This window comes from Cucurbita moschata, unplaced genomic scaffold (assembly GCF_002738365.1).
Source record: "Cucurbita moschata cultivar Rifu unplaced genomic scaffold, Cmos_1.0 Cmo_Scf00002, whole genome shotgun sequence".
NCBI classification, from domain to species: domain Eukaryota; kingdom Viridiplantae; phylum Streptophyta; class Magnoliopsida; order Cucurbitales; family Cucurbitaceae; genus Cucurbita; species Cucurbita moschata.
In genome coordinates, this window is record NW_019268518.1 from 7,006,825 (window position 1) to 7,024,097 (window position 17,273).

General features: G+C 35.1%; 3 protein-coding genes across 6 annotated transcripts; 2 read left to right on the plus strand and 1 right to left on the minus strand.

Annotated features, from left to right (window-relative positions):
• Nucleotides 1-1,445: 1,445 nt before the first annotated feature.
• Nucleotides 1,446-6,424, minus strand: LOC111430775. The gene is made up of 9 exons (XM_023067183.1): nt 6,188-6,424; nt 5,160-5,348; nt 4,363-4,430; nt 3,211-3,264; nt 2,654-2,908; nt 2,485-2,547; nt 2,057-2,125; nt 1,913-1,958; nt 1,446-1,706 (listed from the first exon to the last, which is right to left on the minus strand). Exons 1-9 carry the CDS (start codon nt 6,219-6,221, stop codon nt 1,645-1,647), a joined length of 840 nt encoding a protein of 279 aa, XP_022922951.1. The 5' UTR covers nt 6,222-6,424; the 3' UTR covers nt 1,446-1,644.
• Nucleotides 6,425-9,933: 3,509 nt separating this feature from the next.
• Nucleotides 9,934-12,443, plus strand: LOC111456301 (laccase-12-like). The gene is made up of 7 exons (XM_023098132.1): nt 9,934-10,130; nt 10,211-10,362; nt 10,449-10,541; nt 10,610-10,761; nt 10,879-11,007; nt 11,109-12,071; nt 12,158-12,443. Exons 1-7 carry the CDS (start codon nt 10,026-10,028, stop codon nt 12,286-12,288), a joined length of 1,725 nt encoding a protein of 574 aa, XP_022953900.1. The 5' UTR covers nt 9,934-10,025; the 3' UTR covers nt 12,289-12,443.
• Nucleotides 12,444-13,877: 1,434 nt separating this feature from the next.
• On the plus strand, nt 13,878-16,063 carry LOC111430785 (dehydration-responsive element-binding protein 2C-like). Of its 4 annotated transcripts, none has more exons than XM_023067195.1 (2): nt 13,878-14,153; nt 14,566-16,063. In XM_023067195.1, the coding sequence occupies exon 2, from the start codon at nt 14,646-14,648 to the stop codon at nt 15,882-15,884; it is 1,239 nt and encodes a 412-aa protein (XP_022922963.1). In that variant the 5' UTR covers nt 13,878-14,153; nt 14,566-14,645; the 3' UTR covers nt 15,885-16,063. The 4 variants fall into 4 exon arrangements, with proteins under 4 accessions (XP_022922963.1, XP_022922970.1, XP_022922984.1 ...); XM_023067202.1 differs by having other exon boundaries at nt 13,881-14,153; nt 14,702-16,056; XM_023067216.1 differs by lacking the exon at nt 13,878-14,153 and having other exon boundaries at nt 14,160-15,383; nt 15,453-16,063.
• The last annotated feature ends 1,210 nt before the right edge of the window (nt 16,064-17,273 follow it).

The following is a 17,273-nucleotide window of genomic DNA, read 5'->3' on the forward strand; positions in this document are numbered from 1 at the left end:
TTTTTTTTTTTTTTTTTTTTGAGAACATACTTTAAAAGTGGGTTGAAGGAGTATTTATTAGTTTAATTTTTTTGTTAAAAATAAAAGCAAATGGTTTCAGATAATCTATTTGTTTTTATATTTTTTACTTTTGGATTCTTAATAAAAAAAAATGATGAATCGGGACTTTTTGGTTATTTATGCTATAGAAATTTGATAGATCGTGTAGCTAAGGCTGACTGATAATCTTTTTTTATTTTATTTTTTTTAATGCATACTTCCTCACCATTTCTATACTATACAAATGCATCTAAATGCTTAGCCAAATTTAAAAAAAAAAGTTTTTGAAATTTGGCATTGCTTTTAATTATTTTTGAAATATAGATATCAATGTGAAGGAACATGTGTGTAATTAGTGTTTATATGCTATCATTTAAAAAAATAAATAAGGATTCAATTTGATAATTATTTTTTGGTGTTTAAAAAATAAGACTAACCATTCCCATTAATTGGTTACCTATATTTTCAAGATTAGAATATTAGTTTTAAAAAACCTTTTAGAAAGATATCCAAAAAATAAACAACTTTTTAAACTAAATACCAAAATCTTATTTAATAACTATTTAATTTTTTTAAAATTAAATTATAAATACTTCGATTTTCTAGTTGTCTTTACTTTTTAAGCCTACTTTTGTCTTTACTTTTTAAGTTTCTAGTTTGGTTTTTAAGCTCGTTTTTAAAAACCAAATCCAGCTTTGAAAGTTTATTTTGATTTTAAAATTTAATTAAGAACTCAATTTTTCCCTTAGTTACCCCTGATAAATTGGGAATAAATAAACTTAAGTTTTAAAAATCAAAACAAAAAACTAAAATCTAAATGATTTTCAAATGTGGCCAAATGGTTTAATAAAGGGTTTTATTATGGAAGTCATGAAAATAAACACAAATTTTTTTATTTAAAAAAACATACGGCAGTCAATAAAAGCTTTTAACATGTTCTCTTTCTAGCTTCTCTTTAACAAACGTCCCTTTTCTATGTCACTTTGTCCTAAAATTTTAAACGTATCTACCACCCCAATGTTTCTCTCCGTGACCTGTATCCCATAATTTTTCTTTCCCGCGATCTTCAAGAAGAAAATGATATCATACTTATTTTGCTTCAAAATTTTAAAAACACAAAAATCTAAAGGATTTTGACAAACATGTCTAATTTTTGCTTATGAAAATAAAACAATAAATAGATTAAAAAACATTATCAAAGACAATACCTCTCCTTTTTAATTATAAAATGATTTACCCTGCTGCTTTCAAACATGGATTGGTCATATAAGATGGTGAGCCACCCTACTAATATGATGTGGACCAATTTGGACTCCGACCGTTTGTTTCCAAAAACTGAGGCAGCCGGTGGCCGTCCCTTTATTAGTAACTATCACATACAAATAACTATAATAAAAGAGAGGAAAGAAATTAACGAAATCTTTTATCAAAAAGATAAATTAAAGAAATCAATCCACAAAAAAAGTATAGGTACCAGGTTGATTAAACCCTCGTTGTCTAAACCACGTTCCGGTAGAGAGACAGTGGTAGAGACAGTAGACAAAAAAGAATGACGTAAATCAGAAATCTGCAAACCTTGATCTTCAAAAAGATTTATAAGGATCATCACCTGATTCCATGGAACGCTGGCAAGACAGCAATCAGGGGGTCGCCATAGCCAACAGCTTCTGCAAACCATTAATAAAATTAGTAGGACCTCTCAGTAAACTTCAGGTTGAACTAGTTAAAGACTTCTGAGGAACGCCATAAATATAGTAAGATTTTGCACTTCCACATTTTCTAAAGATAAGAGTATCAAACCAACTGATTTTCAATTTTGAGACATCTTGTAACACTTTCTTAATAGTCTGAATAGACAGAATATCGTACGTACCTCCTTCCTTGAAGAGAACCCTCAATACTTCTCCATCCACATTTGACTGCTCAACAATGAATTGAGGATAAAAATTAGCATTACCATCAAAGGATGTTATGGAGGTCTCGCACAAAAATATTACATTGAAAGGTTCATATGTACCTTTACAGGAAGTTCGGTGCCAAACTGATCGACGTATCCAATTACTTGTCCTTCCTTTATTACATCTTTCTGTGCATGAAAGAAGCCGCCAATTCATAAACTAATGTGGTTTGCTAAAATTTGACACAAATGTAAAACTAAAATCGGAAAATAAGGTTCTGAAAAGTCGTAAACATGTTAGGATGACTGAGGTTAGTTAGATCATTAATGGGCCTGGTAGTCCATAGTTTAATGGGCCGGGTTGTGTTCCAGTTAATCTAAAGAACTGAACAAGCAGGTAAATAAAATAAAAAAATAAAAAAAACTTTCTTATTATTCGATCCGGATTATCCAAGGTTTTCCAATTAAAGTCACGAGATCCTCTTCCCGTAATTCAACAGTTTGAAAGTTAAAATGTCATTGAAGATAAGCAGGCTTGAAAGCAATACCTCTTTGCAGATCGGAGGCTGCTTTTTTCCTTTTATTGTCCTGCCCGTTAGGAATGATCCAACCTAATGAAAAAAGCAAGAGCCAAGTTATAATTACTAGGATTTCTCAGATTTTGCAGTTCTTTCTTTTTAGATTACACAGAACCTTACACATTAATGCATCACATACCGTAGGAGAAGAAACCAGAACATATCCTTTTGTTCCAGATGCCTCCAAAGCTGCTAGCTTCAACGACTTCTCCATGGGAACATTGGTAAAAGGAGTTGTTTTCTCTGGAGAAGGTTTCAGAGGTTCTGGTGCAGTAGCAGCTGACTCAACCATGGGTTCAGAAGGAATCGGCGGAGGTACTGTTGGAGAAATGGCAGACAGAGGAGCTTTTACGACTCCAAGATTCCGCTTCAAATGCATTTCAAACTCTCCAACCTGTAGTAGATAGCAGAAGGTTAGTCAATACATGTATAAATTGACTCACCTACAACTTTATGTCCCTGAAACTTAGTCCAAGGCTAAGCAAAGTGATTCAAACAACCGCAAAATCAAGAATTTTTTCGTTGGTTGAACAACCATGTGATGTATATCAATATAATATATAAGAGTCTCTCGTACAGTGTTCCTTTCATTCTCATGAAAATCATGATATTACGTGAAGAATAATCTGAAAAAACTATTCACGTGGCTGTTCAAATAAAAAAGAAACATTGTACAAAATTGGAGTTTCAATACACCTTTAGTTTTAGTTCAGCAATCTCGGTTTCATCACAGACCTCCAGCACCAATGCCTGGTGATTTCAAAGAGTAGATAAGTTAGTTAAATTCACAAGGATAGAATGAAATATCCAAAGAAAACATTACAATTAATCAACTTTCATTTGAACCCAAAAAAAACAAACAAACAAAGAACTTCATGGGAGTGTTGGTGAAACTTGACAACCCCAAGTCACTAAAGTGTATAAAAGAAAGAAAGAAAGAAAGAAAGGAAAGAAGGCCCAAGTGACGAAAATATTTGAGTAAGAAAATTTACGCGTGAAACTGAGGATTTACATTTCATTTTAAAAAGATAAACACTTTTTTTTTTCTTGTTGGTTGAGATTAATCAGGACCTGAGGCAAAAATATGAATACAAGTGATGTAAATATTTCGAAGTGTGAAGAAAATTATTCCCGTCATAGTAAGAAAAAATAGCTTCAAGTGATGGTGCATCAATCTTGATGAAGAGAGGAGACAGACTTCAATGAAAAATTGGCTGGTGCAGATATTTTGGAGGAAGAGATGCCGGCACCTTGGAAATTCTGGATATGAAGTCGACAGAGGTAGATTTATCTTTGAGTTCTCCTTTGTTGGACTAGATTCTCCAAAAACAATGAAGACAAGGGGTTTCTCGATCTAACTGGATACTACCGAAAGTTTGTGGCCAACCATAGTACTGTCGCATTTAACAACAGTTGTTGAAAAATATTTTTGGCTGGAATGAGGAGCACAACGGGCTTTTGAAACATTGAATTAGGCCATGGTGAATGTTCCGGTGTTAGGCCTTCTAGATTTTACACAGCCTACGGTTGTCCTTTGCAAAGCACTGACAAATACACTCACAAGTAAAAGAAGAAAACATTTCTCTGAAACATTGGGAATAATTCCAAGGCCCATTATGTTTCAGCAGGTGGCTATGCACTCTAATTCTGTACCATATTGCAAGGTCTATAATATGCGTATATAAACCATGAAGGAGAAGCTCATAACATGTGAATTTCAGTAACTTTCACGAAAAAAGAAGTTTCAGATGAAGTTCTAATGTTTACTAATGAAGAGGGATGCCCAATGAAAAGTGCCTTCTTTTCATGAGGAAACAAACAGAAACAGAAGATTAAGTTTGAACTCACTTCAAGTCCATCAGGAAAAGTTGCATTCGCTGCAGGAGTTTTCTGCGCTGAACGTCGGAGTACACTATCTGTCAGTAACAAGTAGAAGGTATAAAAGCCAATAACGAATGTGACTGGATAGTTCAATCAATGCCTATCCATATTTTCAGTGGAAAATGTATAGAACGATTAATAATGATAGTTTGAAGAGAAATATAATAGTAAAGTTACAACTAAGAAACCAAAATAGCTCAACACAGATGAAACACAGATGAAACACATGCACTACTCGTGCATAATTAAGACATCTTTGATAGGGGAATTTTAATCATTTGGTAATGCCACATCAACTAAGGGGAATTTTAAATTTTCTGCATGGGTTGCTTAGAATGGGGACCGATAGCCCTAGAATAAGGAATCATTTTGGGGCTGAGAGAGAATTCCTGCACAAAAAGGGAAGTAAGAAACAAGGCTTGGCAGGGAGAGTTGGATTTGGGAGACAGCATGACTTGAATTTCTTTCTGATACGTGTCCTTAAAACCAGATTATACATCTACCTTTCTTCTTAATGCAATAGAAATATGGTCATTATTTTACCCAACCGAGTCTAGACAAATGAATTTATAAATTAAAAAAGATGATGCATAACGATCAAACAAATTACGACATCAATAGCTAGCATTAAAAAAGCATAATATTTGCAGGAACACTTGCTACTGTAATGGATAAGAACAGCTAACGCATGTACAGTCAGAGGAAGAACGGACATTAATCACAGGACACAACCATACTGAAACTTCAAGGACAATAAAGCTTACCATTGGGTTTAGCAGTTTCAGAAACGTCTGGCGTCTTTGTGCACAATACCACCGTTCTCTTCTGGTTTGTTGGAATATAGATTGGCTTGCCAAAAACTGATAGTCCTTGAATGCACGACTTTTTAATATTACACACAGAAATTTTACTTGGTTTCTCAATTAACTGCAGACGTGAACCACCTGCAAAATCTGAAATCACACAGAATAATATACACATTTTAGATTCTCGTGGTGAGCGATTACTTAAGCTAATCTGTGACAAATAAAGTGAAAAATCGGGAAAACTAAAGAAGAAGAATAGAAGTTTGATGTAATTCCGGAGATACAACGAAGTTTATCTCTACGTTATGTATCCTGGAAACAGATGGTGACAATAAGCGCGGCAATCAATTTTGAACGGTTTGTTTTTTAAAAAAACAAAACAAAACAAGGAAGCGTAAAAATGTTAGAATCTCAAGAACCTCTTTAAAATGCGATATCGAACCTTTTCTTCACAATTTTCATTATCAGGCTACTGATAACCAAAGGCCGAAAGCAAACCACTATCTCTGAATCCACAAAACTAAATTGCTAAATAAGGTATGCTGCCTGCGACCATACCAAGACCTAAAGAGAATTCAAGAGAGGCATATCCTCTTCTTTAACTAATCATAAAGGATTTCTTTCACAACACAAAGAATTACATGCAATGACTGAAGAAAATCCGACGCCGTCGATTATCATATCTCAAAATAACTAAACAATCAAACAAATCGAACACTAGATCTGGAAATGCTACACTATACTCCATTTCTAAAATGAAACTTCACCGTTGGAGGAGCTCGGTTCACTCGTAAATCAACATTGCAATTATACTCAATCAACATCAAACATACAATAATCAGCTTTCAAATTAACATTACAGAAAAGGAGGAAAAGCTCGCGACAGTCAATAAAAGTCTAAATCACTGCACAAAGCAACCAGACAACTGGAACGAACGAAAATTACATACAAGGACATTGATAGGGAGAAAGAGAGAACGACTTACAGTGAAAGGATCGAAGCGTAACGGAGGACTCCATGGAGGAGAGTGAGAGGTGAACTCGAACTCAGCGGAGGAAGAGACAGAAAGTAGAGCAAACAAAGCGCAGAGAAAAGCTGCAAAGTTGTGCGGAGATGCGAAGACAAACTCGAGAGAGAAAAAGGAGTTAAAGAGTTGTGAATTGTGATTCGCGCCCTTCGAAGTTGTTAAGCTTTGAAGTTTCCGCTCATTTTCATTAGTTTCTCCGTTTATCTGAACTTCTTCCCTCATTTAGACAAGTAATAATCAGGTGCCTGCGGCCACAGGGTCTTAATATGTATCCTCAAGCGGCAACTGAGATCCGATTCGGCCCAGGTTTCAAAAGCCCATTTCGAGCTATTGGGCTACGACGAAAATCAAATCCACAAAATTTATAAATATTTTTTCTTTATTGTTTTAAAATTTCAACTTACGGACAGAAAGGTTTAACTTAGGATTATTGTTTTAATTTCAATTTTAAATACAAAAATTGAAATACATTGTTTGATAAATTAATTTAGGTTCGATATTTGAATTATAGGTCAATACATAATTTAAAATATTATATAAGTTAATTATTTAACATATTATATAATAATTAATTCTGTAAATATACATGCATGTATTAAAAGCATTTTAAAATAAGTGCTCCATTTCTTCTTTGTTTCACCTTCTTATCTATCAACTATCTTTTTTCAATTGAAGAGGATTTTGATAGCATTTCCAACTTTTTGAAATTTAAAAGTTGGACATTGATTGCATCCCAAGTAAGGATATTGCATGCTGACCTTTTCTTTTCTATGCGAGGCATTTTAGGAAAACTTAAAGTAAAATTACGAGAGTTTATACTCAAAGTGGACAATATCATATCAATGTTGTGACTCGTGTTCATCTAATATGGTATCAGAGTTCTGCCTCTAAACTTAGTCCATGTCAATAAAATCCTCAAATATCGAACAAAAGTATTGTGAGTCTCAAAGGTAGAGTAAAAAATGACTAAACTCCCAAAGAAAAAGAATCGAGCCTTTGACATTTTTTTAGGGGGAAAAAAATGGTGAGAGAAAAATAATTATTAAAAAGAAGAAAAAGAAAGTGAGAGGTAATTTCAAGAAGTAAACTGGGAAGTTGGGTGGTCCAACTCCAATTCATTTAACGACTTGTAGATGTGCTTGACAATTAATTAATTTTTTTTTTAATTTTAATTTTTCTTCAAAGTCAGTAACAAACTTGACCAAACTTTGGTTAATGCGATTGTGGTTCGCCAATCCATTTCTCAACCTTCCACTTCCTTTTTCACCATGCCTCTCACTTGCTTCCTTTCAAAGACTCTCAACGGTCCTCACACAATTCACCGCCGTATCTTTACCTTTTATCCATCACAATATGCCTCAATTTTTGAAGGTAAATATAAATGAAGTTTTGAAGGTTAAAAAAAAATCAAAATGAATTGCAGTAAAAAATACAAAATATACATATTATTTAAACATTTTATATTATTAAGATATATTATTTTCTAAAAAAATCAGAATCTCTTTTTGGCATTTTATTTATTTATTATTTTTACGAAAATTGAAACGTGGGGGTTGGATTGTCATTCGGAAAAACAGTTACGAATGGAAACAGAAAATTCGAAGGAAAATAAAAAGGCAAAAAAATAATTATCCCTTAAATTGTAAGAAAATCGGAAAAATTCGTAAATGAAAGTGAAGCTTTTCTATTTTGACGTTGACATAAATCAAATAATTGCACATTGGTTCGTTATATTTATTTGACTTTATAAAATATTTGATACTATCTTTAAAATTAGGCTATTAAATTCATTGGCGTTCTTGTTCTTCCCCGAAAAAAATAGTTGATTTTAATTCCTACCTCAAATTCAATTATTTCTTTTGTTCAAGATACTTATTGGTTACCTAATTCGATACATTTTTTTTTTCTTAAATAAAAAATCTCATTATATAATTTTTTTAAAGGTTATTAAATTTGCTCGAAAGAAATCCTTTTCCATCTCGAACATTTTAACTCTCAATAATCAGAGGAATGATAGTAAAAATATTAACTAAAAGTAATATAAAATGAAAAAAAAAATAAATAAATAAAGGTCTTTGTTAAACACGACTCTCTAGAATGGTATGATATTGTCCACTTTGAGCATAAACTCTCGTGGCTTTGTTTTGTACTTCCCCAAAGACCTCGTACCAATGGAGAGGTGATTCTTTTATTATAAACTCATGATCATCCAACACATCTCCTCGAATAACGTGCGCCTCCCTTTAATCGAGGCTCAACTTCTTTGGGGTCTTAGTCATTTTCTACTGCCTTCGAGGAGGCTTGACTACTTTTCTTTTGGAGTCCTTTGTTCGATATTTGAGGATTTATCAATCTATTGGCACGACTAAGTTTAGGGAATAACTCTGATACCATGTTAAGAATGATAAATAAATGAGTTTGAAGTCGGTGGAGACCTGGGGTTCGCGGTGGTGGAGGAACTGGATCGGAAAAAAGAGGGATTCCAGTTGTAAGATATCTAATGAAACCGTCGCTGGAATTGAGATCTCATTCAAAGAGAAAGATATCAAATATCTGGAGTTTCTTTTTGTATATTATATGGACGATCAGATCCGCAAGGACACGCGATGAAAAGTAAGAATGTTTTAATTATTATTTATTTATAAATAAATAAAAAAGACCGTGTATGAGTTGGATATTAGTAGCATAATTAAACGCGTAAGAAAATATGAAATGGATAAGAAAATGGGCGAAAATTTATATTTATTTATATTTATTAATTGAAAATTTGGGTGTTGATTTCTGTTCCCTAAAGTATTCATGCATGTTCAGAGAAAAAGTAGAGAAAGGGCACGCATGAAATTTTACCCCCAACATAATCTCAACAAAGGCTGAGGTAAAAATGAATGAGACGTGGGTGTATTGATGGCTTTCAACTCCTCTTGTCCATCTAACATCAATTTCTTTTTAAGATATTATATGATTTTTTTTCAATATCAACCTATTTCAATCCAATTTCCAATCATTTCCGGTCTATACATATATAATTATTTTGAATAAATATATGCTTATGTTAAGAATCACGACTCTCTACAATAGTATGATGTTGTCCATTTTGAGCGTAAGCTCTCGTAGCTTTGATTTGGGTTTCCCCAAAATATCTCATACTAATGGAGACGTATTACTTTACTTATAAACTCACGATCATTCCCTAAATAAGCCAACGTGGGACTCACTCCCAACGGTTTAGACGGTTATATCTTAATTGGTTAATCTATGTTTAAGGCAGTTTGGATAACTATAACGCCTCATGCTCATGATTTAGATTCAACATTTCATAATATCGATATTTCGAATGAAAACTATCTTCCCAAATCAACATTAATCTAAATTAGAAAAAAAAAAAAAAAAAGGGTAAATTATTTATATAAATGAAAATGAAGGCACAAAATGTCACATAATTATTGATTATGTTTGTTGGAATTCAACAGCAAAATGAAATGATTCTCACAAACCAAGCACAGTCTTGAACCTTTTAATTCAACAGGCCAGTGGGTGTAACAACTTTCAATAATGTTGAACCAAGTTTTGCCCCCCTTCTTAATCTGACTCTCTTTCTTTTTTTATTTTTTGATTTTTTGATTTTTTATTTTCCAATATCAATACCAAATCTGCCAAACTCAAACAACTTTCTTTTGTCTTCTTGTTTTCATTCCCATCTTCCACATCTTCTCCCTATATAATCTCCATTTCTCCACCCCCATCTCTTCGTATCCATCGCTGCCGCATTTGTTCTTCGTATCCACAGCTATCACCCATGGCGCCGCCTTCACTCACTCTTCATCTGTTTGGCGTTTTGCTTCTATTTTCCTCGGCGGCATTGTCCTTGGCCCACCCACTAACACATCGCCATCAATTTGTTGTATGTTTTTCTCTTCTCTTTCTGGGTTTTGCTTGTTTGTTTTTGATGTTCATTGTGTTTGAAAAAGGAACTCTTTGAAGATTCAAGCTACCCCAGTGAAGAGGCTGTGCAAAACCCACAATGCCATTACGGTGAATGGCCAGTTCCCTGGGCCGACATTGGAGGTCAACAATGGTGATACTCTCATTGTCACTGTTATTAACAAAGCCAAGTACAACGCGACAATTCATTGGTAATTACCCATTTCTAATCTTTACACTTTGAGATTCATTTTATGGAGATTTGATTGTTTTAGTGTTGTTATTATTGTGTTTTTAGGCATGGAATCAGGCAGTTACGAACTGGTTGGGCTGATGGACCTGAATTTGTGACTCAATGTCCTATCAGACCCGGAGGAAGCTATACTTATAAGTAAATAAATCATCACTCGACTCGAAAGCTTGAACTAAAAATGAATTTAATCTCGTTAATTAATGCAGATTCACCGTAGAAGGACAAGAAGGGACTCTATGGTGGCATGCACATAGCTCATGGCTTCGTGCCACGGTTTACGGAGCCTTAATCATCCGCCCTAGACAGGGAGATTCCTACCCTTTTGCCAAGCCAAACCGCGAAGCAATACTTCTAATGGGTAATTATAAGTTACATTACATTATATAATTACATTAAACGATATTTAATCGCCCGGCATAAATACAAAATATTATTTTTTAAATTTATTATTATTATTATTATTTTGGATTATTAGGTGAGTGGTGGGATGCAAACCCCATTGACGTAGTGAGACAGGCCACAAGAACAGGAGCGGCTCCCAATGTCTCTGATGCTTTCACTTTCAATGGTCAACCCGGTGACCTTTACAAGTGCTCTAGCCGAGGTGAATTTTGTAATTTCACAATATATATTTTAATATTTTCTCAATTATGAATATTAGAAATGTAATTAAATGATATTCGATCGTGTATAATGATTATGCAGATACTGTAATTGTGCCCATCGATTCCGGCGAGACCAATTTGCTGAGAGTGGTGAACTCCGGCCTGAACCAGCCGCTTTTTTTCACGGTGGCGAACCACAAACTGACGGTGGTAGGAGCCGATGCTTCCTACACAAAGCCCTTCACAACCTCTGTTTTGATGCTTGGCCCAGGCCAAACCACCGACGTTTTAATCTCCGGCGATCAGGTCCCTTCCCGGTACTACATAGCGGCACGTGCGTACCAAAGCGCTCAAAACGCACCGTTCGACAACACCACCACGACTGCCATTCTCAACTACAAATCTGCCCCTTGCTCCGCCAAGAAAGGCGGCGTGTCGATTAAACCACTCATGCCTCCGCTCCCTGCCTACAACGACACCGCCACCGTCACCGCCTTCAGCCGGAGTTTTCGTAGCCCTCGACCCGTCCCAGTCCCGAAGGAAATCGACGAGAATCTGTTCTTCACCATCGGATTGGGACTCAACAATTGCCCACGTAATTTCAAACCCAGCCAATGCCAAGGCCCCAACGGAACCCGCTTCACAGCCAGTATGAACAATGTCTCATTCGTACTTCCTTCCAACATCTCAATTCTTCAAGCCTTCCAACAGAGGATTCCCGGCGTCATCACCCCTGATTTTCCGGCCAACCCGCCGGTGAAATTCGATTACACCGGCAACGTCAGCCAGTCACTTTTTCAACCGATTCCCGGTACTAAAGGTTACAGATTAAAATACGGGTCGACAGTACAAGTCGTGTTACAAGACACTAGCATTGTAACGCCTGAAAATCACCCGATTCATCTCCATGGTTACGATTTTTACATAATCGCCGAGGGATTCGGAAATTTCAACCCCAAAACTGATACTAAAAAATTCAACCTCGTTGACCCTCCTCTTAGAAACACCGTCGCCGTCCCCGTCAACGGCTGGGCCGTCATCCGATTCGTCGCCGATAACCCAGGTAATAATTTTTTAAATAAAAACAAATTAAAATTCTTCTTTTATTCCAAATTTTATTAAATTCTTTTATGATTTTTGATTTATTAGGTGCTTGGATAATGCATTGTCACTTGGACGTGCACATCACGTGGGGGTTGGCGATGGTGTTTCTGGTGGATAATGGAGTGGGACAGCTGCAGTCAATAGAGTCGCCGCCGCCGGATCTCCCGATATGCTAAGACCGCCAAAATTAAAAATAACAACACATTGGAATTAGTTTCGGAGTTTTTTTGTTTTTCCCGTTTTTATTAGCGTTGGGGGCCATAGAATATGCTCTGTTTCATTGTTATCTTCATTTTGATTTATAAAGTTCTTTGCAGACCTCAAATTCTAATTGATTTTGTACGGACGAATAATTAAAAAATTGAATAATTTAAAGCTGAAAATTTAGGCATCGACCAAGTCAAATTTTAATAACACCTAACTTAGGTTAACCCAACTGAGAATTAAGGATTAAATTATGAAGAAAATAATGGAATTTTCTACCTTTTTTAATGTGCTCAATATTGGTCAATATCCATTAAAAAAACAGGAAAAAAAAAAAGATTGGTCAAAATGGGTGCAACTACTTCTGATTGTTCTTAAGCAATATCAAATTGGTTGAATCTAAGATGAGTAACTTCTAATCAACTGCTAAATCAACCATTAGTTAAGACTCATTTGATTTTTTAATTTGTAGTTTACTTTGTTTTCTTATCTATATTTTTAAAATATTAGTAAAGTTTTGAAAACTTAGAAAAAAAATCTTTATTTTAAAATTTTAATTAAACTTTAATAAAAAACTATGAAAGGAAGTCAATATGATATTAAAATATAGATTATTAATTTTATTCATCTAGTAAATAGATTGATTTCCTTGATTTCTTTGTCATTTTAATTATTACATTTATTATTATGTTCCGTCCAGTTTCAATGTTCATCAAATAGGTTTAAATCTTACATTAATTATTATGTTCAGTGAACAGGTTTAAAATTTTCAGTCTATTTAATTTAATTTAATTAATAATAATAATAATAAACAACTGGGATTCCTTGAAAGTAGACAGCAGAAGCCTTTTGCCTACTTTTTCATAATGCGGCTGCCGAAGTGGCGTTTGCAGTGACGCATTCTAACTTAGTTCAATCTTGCCATGTCATCGATGACCTTCGACATAATGTCATGTATCAATCCAACGTGGCATTATTTGAACCCTACAACTTGGTCCAATACAAAAAGGAAACGTGGCACAAAAATACAGCACAGCATCATATTCTAGTGTTACTGGGAGGCAATGGCATACACGTACTACCCTACGTGTGCCACAGAAATCTTAGGTTAATTTACGTCCCTGAAAAAAAATTTAAACTTCTAATATTATCTATTAAATATTTTATTTAAATTGTTAATTGAATAATAATTAATTTAAAAGAATTGATTCGATCAAAGTTGATTAGAAATTTAAAATTAAAAACATTGAAACAAATAAAAATATATTTTAAAGTAGACAAGTTGACCGGTAGAGACTGAATTTATAAATTAAGTTGGCTTAATGCCTTTTCTAATATTTATCCAATATAAAACGACTCGTTTTAGTCAAAGTGAGCTTGACCAACGCGCTATTTTTCTCGATTTCTCAAAAACTCTATTTTTTATATTTTCTTTTTTGTATACACGTTAATATTTATGGAAAGTACTTGGTAGAGAAGAAAGCGACCCGTGAGGTCGGGAAACTTCAGTGCCACGTGGCAAATTATTATACATTTTGAAGTCAGATAGCCACTAGGAAACCGCCACGTCGACGTTAATTAATAAGTCATAATGTTGAGGATAAATATCAGAAGTCTCTGGAGAAGGCTATAAATATCTTCCTCCTCTGGCTCACTGGAGATTCCGAGAACTAAAGATCATCTACGCCGAAAACCAGTTCGAGAAACGGAAGAGAGAAAAAAGGAAAAAGAAAGAAGGCGTTTCAGAGAAGTTGCGGGAAGAACTGAAATAAATTTGCTCGTGTTTTCAGATCGAAAGGAGTTCTTCGTCTCGCATGACAGTAGAGATAGCTCAGAGGTTGGTTCCTTCATCTTCATCTCTTCTTTTTTTATCCTTTTCCAGTGAATCCTTGAATTGCAAAATCAAATGAAATTTTGAAGTTCTTGAGATTATTTAGGGTTTGTTAATTTGGAATCGTGGTGCCTAAAAATTAGGTTTCGAGATTGTTCTAGAAGTTTCTTGCCATTTTCTCATGAAAATGTTTATTCTACGAAGTTCGTAGTGTATATGGAAAGTTATTGCCGATAATCTCTTAATACTTGAGGCTTAAGAAATCTGTGGGTTTTGGTCATAAAAACCGGTCTAATCTGTTGTCTTCTTTAGGAAGCTGCAATTACTTGTTGTCGCGTTAGTTTTGTTTACCTGGGGCTCAAGAAACCAGTGGGTTTTAATCATACGAACCGCTCTAAGTTTTTTTGTTCTTGCTTAGGGAGTTGTAATTATCCAGGGGCGAGGCAATCAGCACTTTGTTTTCTGATTTCTTCAATTTCGGTTCAAAATTGTCCAAAAATGAGTCTGGGTGATCGATATTCTGACGCAATTTCTTTACCTACCAAACGAATTAGGAAGAGGAAGTCACGGAGTAGACGAGATCCATCGACCGTGGCTGAGACTCTTGCTAAGTGGAAGGCTTATAATGAATGTGTTAATTCTTGTGATGATGGAAGCAAGCCAATACGTAAAGCTCCAGCGAAAGGATCTAAGAAGGGATGTATGAAAGGTAAAGGTGGACCCATGAATTCAAATTGTAAATACAGAGGTGTGAGGCAGAGGACTTGGGGGAAATGGGTTGCGGAGATTCGTGAGCCGGATAGAGGTAGTAGGCTGTGGCTTGGTACTTTCTCTAATGCCATTGAAGCTGCTCTCGCCTATGACGAGGCTGCCAGGACCATGTATGGCCAGACTGCTCGTTTGAACCTTCCCAACATTACAAACACACGGCTGCTAGCAGGCTCTGCCTCGGATTCTTCAACCACCACGTCGACGACAACCACATCATCGAACCAATCTGATGTCTGTGTGTCTGAGGAGCTTACAATGACGCCACAACCTGTCCCCCCAGACGTTAAGATCGAAGGTGAGCCGAGGACCGGGTTCCCGGTTGATCACGTTGCGACATCGGCGATCGATGCTAAATTTTGTGACCAAGGCAATGATCAGGCAGCTCTGTTAGGGATTGAATTTCCCAGTATGGATCACTTCCCGAACTTTCAAATGGACGAAATGTTCGAGTTGAGGACTAGTGACATTGCAATCCCGGTGAGCTTAGAGAAGAAATTTCAAATGGACGAAATGTTCGAGTTGAGGACTAGTGACATTGCAATCCCGGTGAGCTTAGAGAAGAAAGTGAAGCATGAAAGTGTTGATGGCGATGACGAATATCCCGATCGGAGCAGTGATCCATTCGACATCCAGGATGTGCTGCAGGACTTTCAAATAGATGAAATGTTCGATGTGGAGGAGCTTCTAAGCATTATAAATAGTGATTCCATGCATGATCAAAGCTTCTTGCAAGGGAATGTGTATGATTCTAACAACATGGTGCCTCCCCAACCATCAAGCTCGTCGAATCAGTTCCGATACCCCGACGAGAAGCTGCTCGGAAGCCTTCAACACATGGAGCAACCTCCAGCCGACGTCAATCATGGGTTCGATTTCTTGAATGAGGGGAGGGAGGAGGATCTGAATGCTGCAACAGATGATTTCGCAAGATACTTGAATTATGAGATGGGTGGTTTGGGTTTCTGAAGGGCAATCTTGGCGAGCTTCATTTATTGTGTAAACTATGTTGGGTATTGAAGCGGACGAATTATTGTGCGTAGGTTTTAGCCATCAGATACTTAGTTACTTGTATAGCTACCTTCATTAGGTGCAACAGAGTTTTTTCAATTAGTTTAATGAAATTCATTATTCTTTGTTTTATGGAAATACCCATTAATTATTTCTATTAAAATGATAATATATAAATGAAATTTCAATGAATAGAAGTTTTAACCAATTAATCATTTAATAAAACAAAAAGATAGAGCAAGTTGTAAGGCAACTTGTGCATAGGATACATAGACAGCAGGGTTTTCTCCAATCCTTGATTTTTGACCATATAAATTATGGGTTTAGCTTCCGCTTTAGGCAACCAACTTGGATAGCCTTAGAACTTCTTTAATCAATAAAATTTTAGTCCAATTTAGATCGTATCAGAGCCGCAAATTATTTTATTTTATTTATTGCATTGATTAATAATATTTATTGGACACAAAAATCTTTTTTGATATTTTCTCATAAAAAAAATAGGGGGTTTTTTTCTAAGTAATGGAGGACCACTTTTATTCATTTGTGAGTTTCTTGCTTGTATTATCTACTTTAAATTAAAAAAAATAAAAAAATCTTCTAGAAGTTTCTTTTGTTAAAACATTGGACTACAAATTCAATGCTAATGTAAAAATCATGGCACAAAAATGGTAGATAAATGAACATAAATAAATAAATAAATAAATAAATAAAAAGTATTATGAAAGAATCTTATCTAAAATCTTGGAAACGATAGAAGATAAAGGATTTTAGTTGAAAATGTAGGACAATTGTCCGGTATGAAGGAGACGTGGAAAATGATTAAGGAATTATCTTGCATGTTGGATTGTTAGGTGGAGGCCTACTCAATGGTTCAGTTCAGCGGCTTATTTCACTTTATGAATCTATCCATATATTACACTCCCACATGATATACTAAATTAGTAGCTATTCTATGCCCGACTTGGTAACTTGGTAACGCAAAAAAACATTAACGTTGCCAATTTGATTATTCTCTTAAATTATATGTTAACGCATATTCTGTTAAAGTTGTCTGTCACATCACATCATATCGTACGACATTTAATTAAAAGTATTTGTTAATTAAAACTATATATATTAAAAGACAAGTAATGAATTGGTAATTAGATGGTGTGTTTCTAGAAAAGTCGTTAAACGTGAACAAAATTAAAGATATAAATGGTGGCAATGGCAAAGTTGAAGTTTGAAATGGAAATAAGGTCCAAACAAAGGCCTTGCAACTTGCCCATCCCACTTGCAATTCTAGGCAACTGCAACAGCTAAAAGTAAGCTCGAATTACAGCAAATTTTGTTCCCAAGTGGACCTCA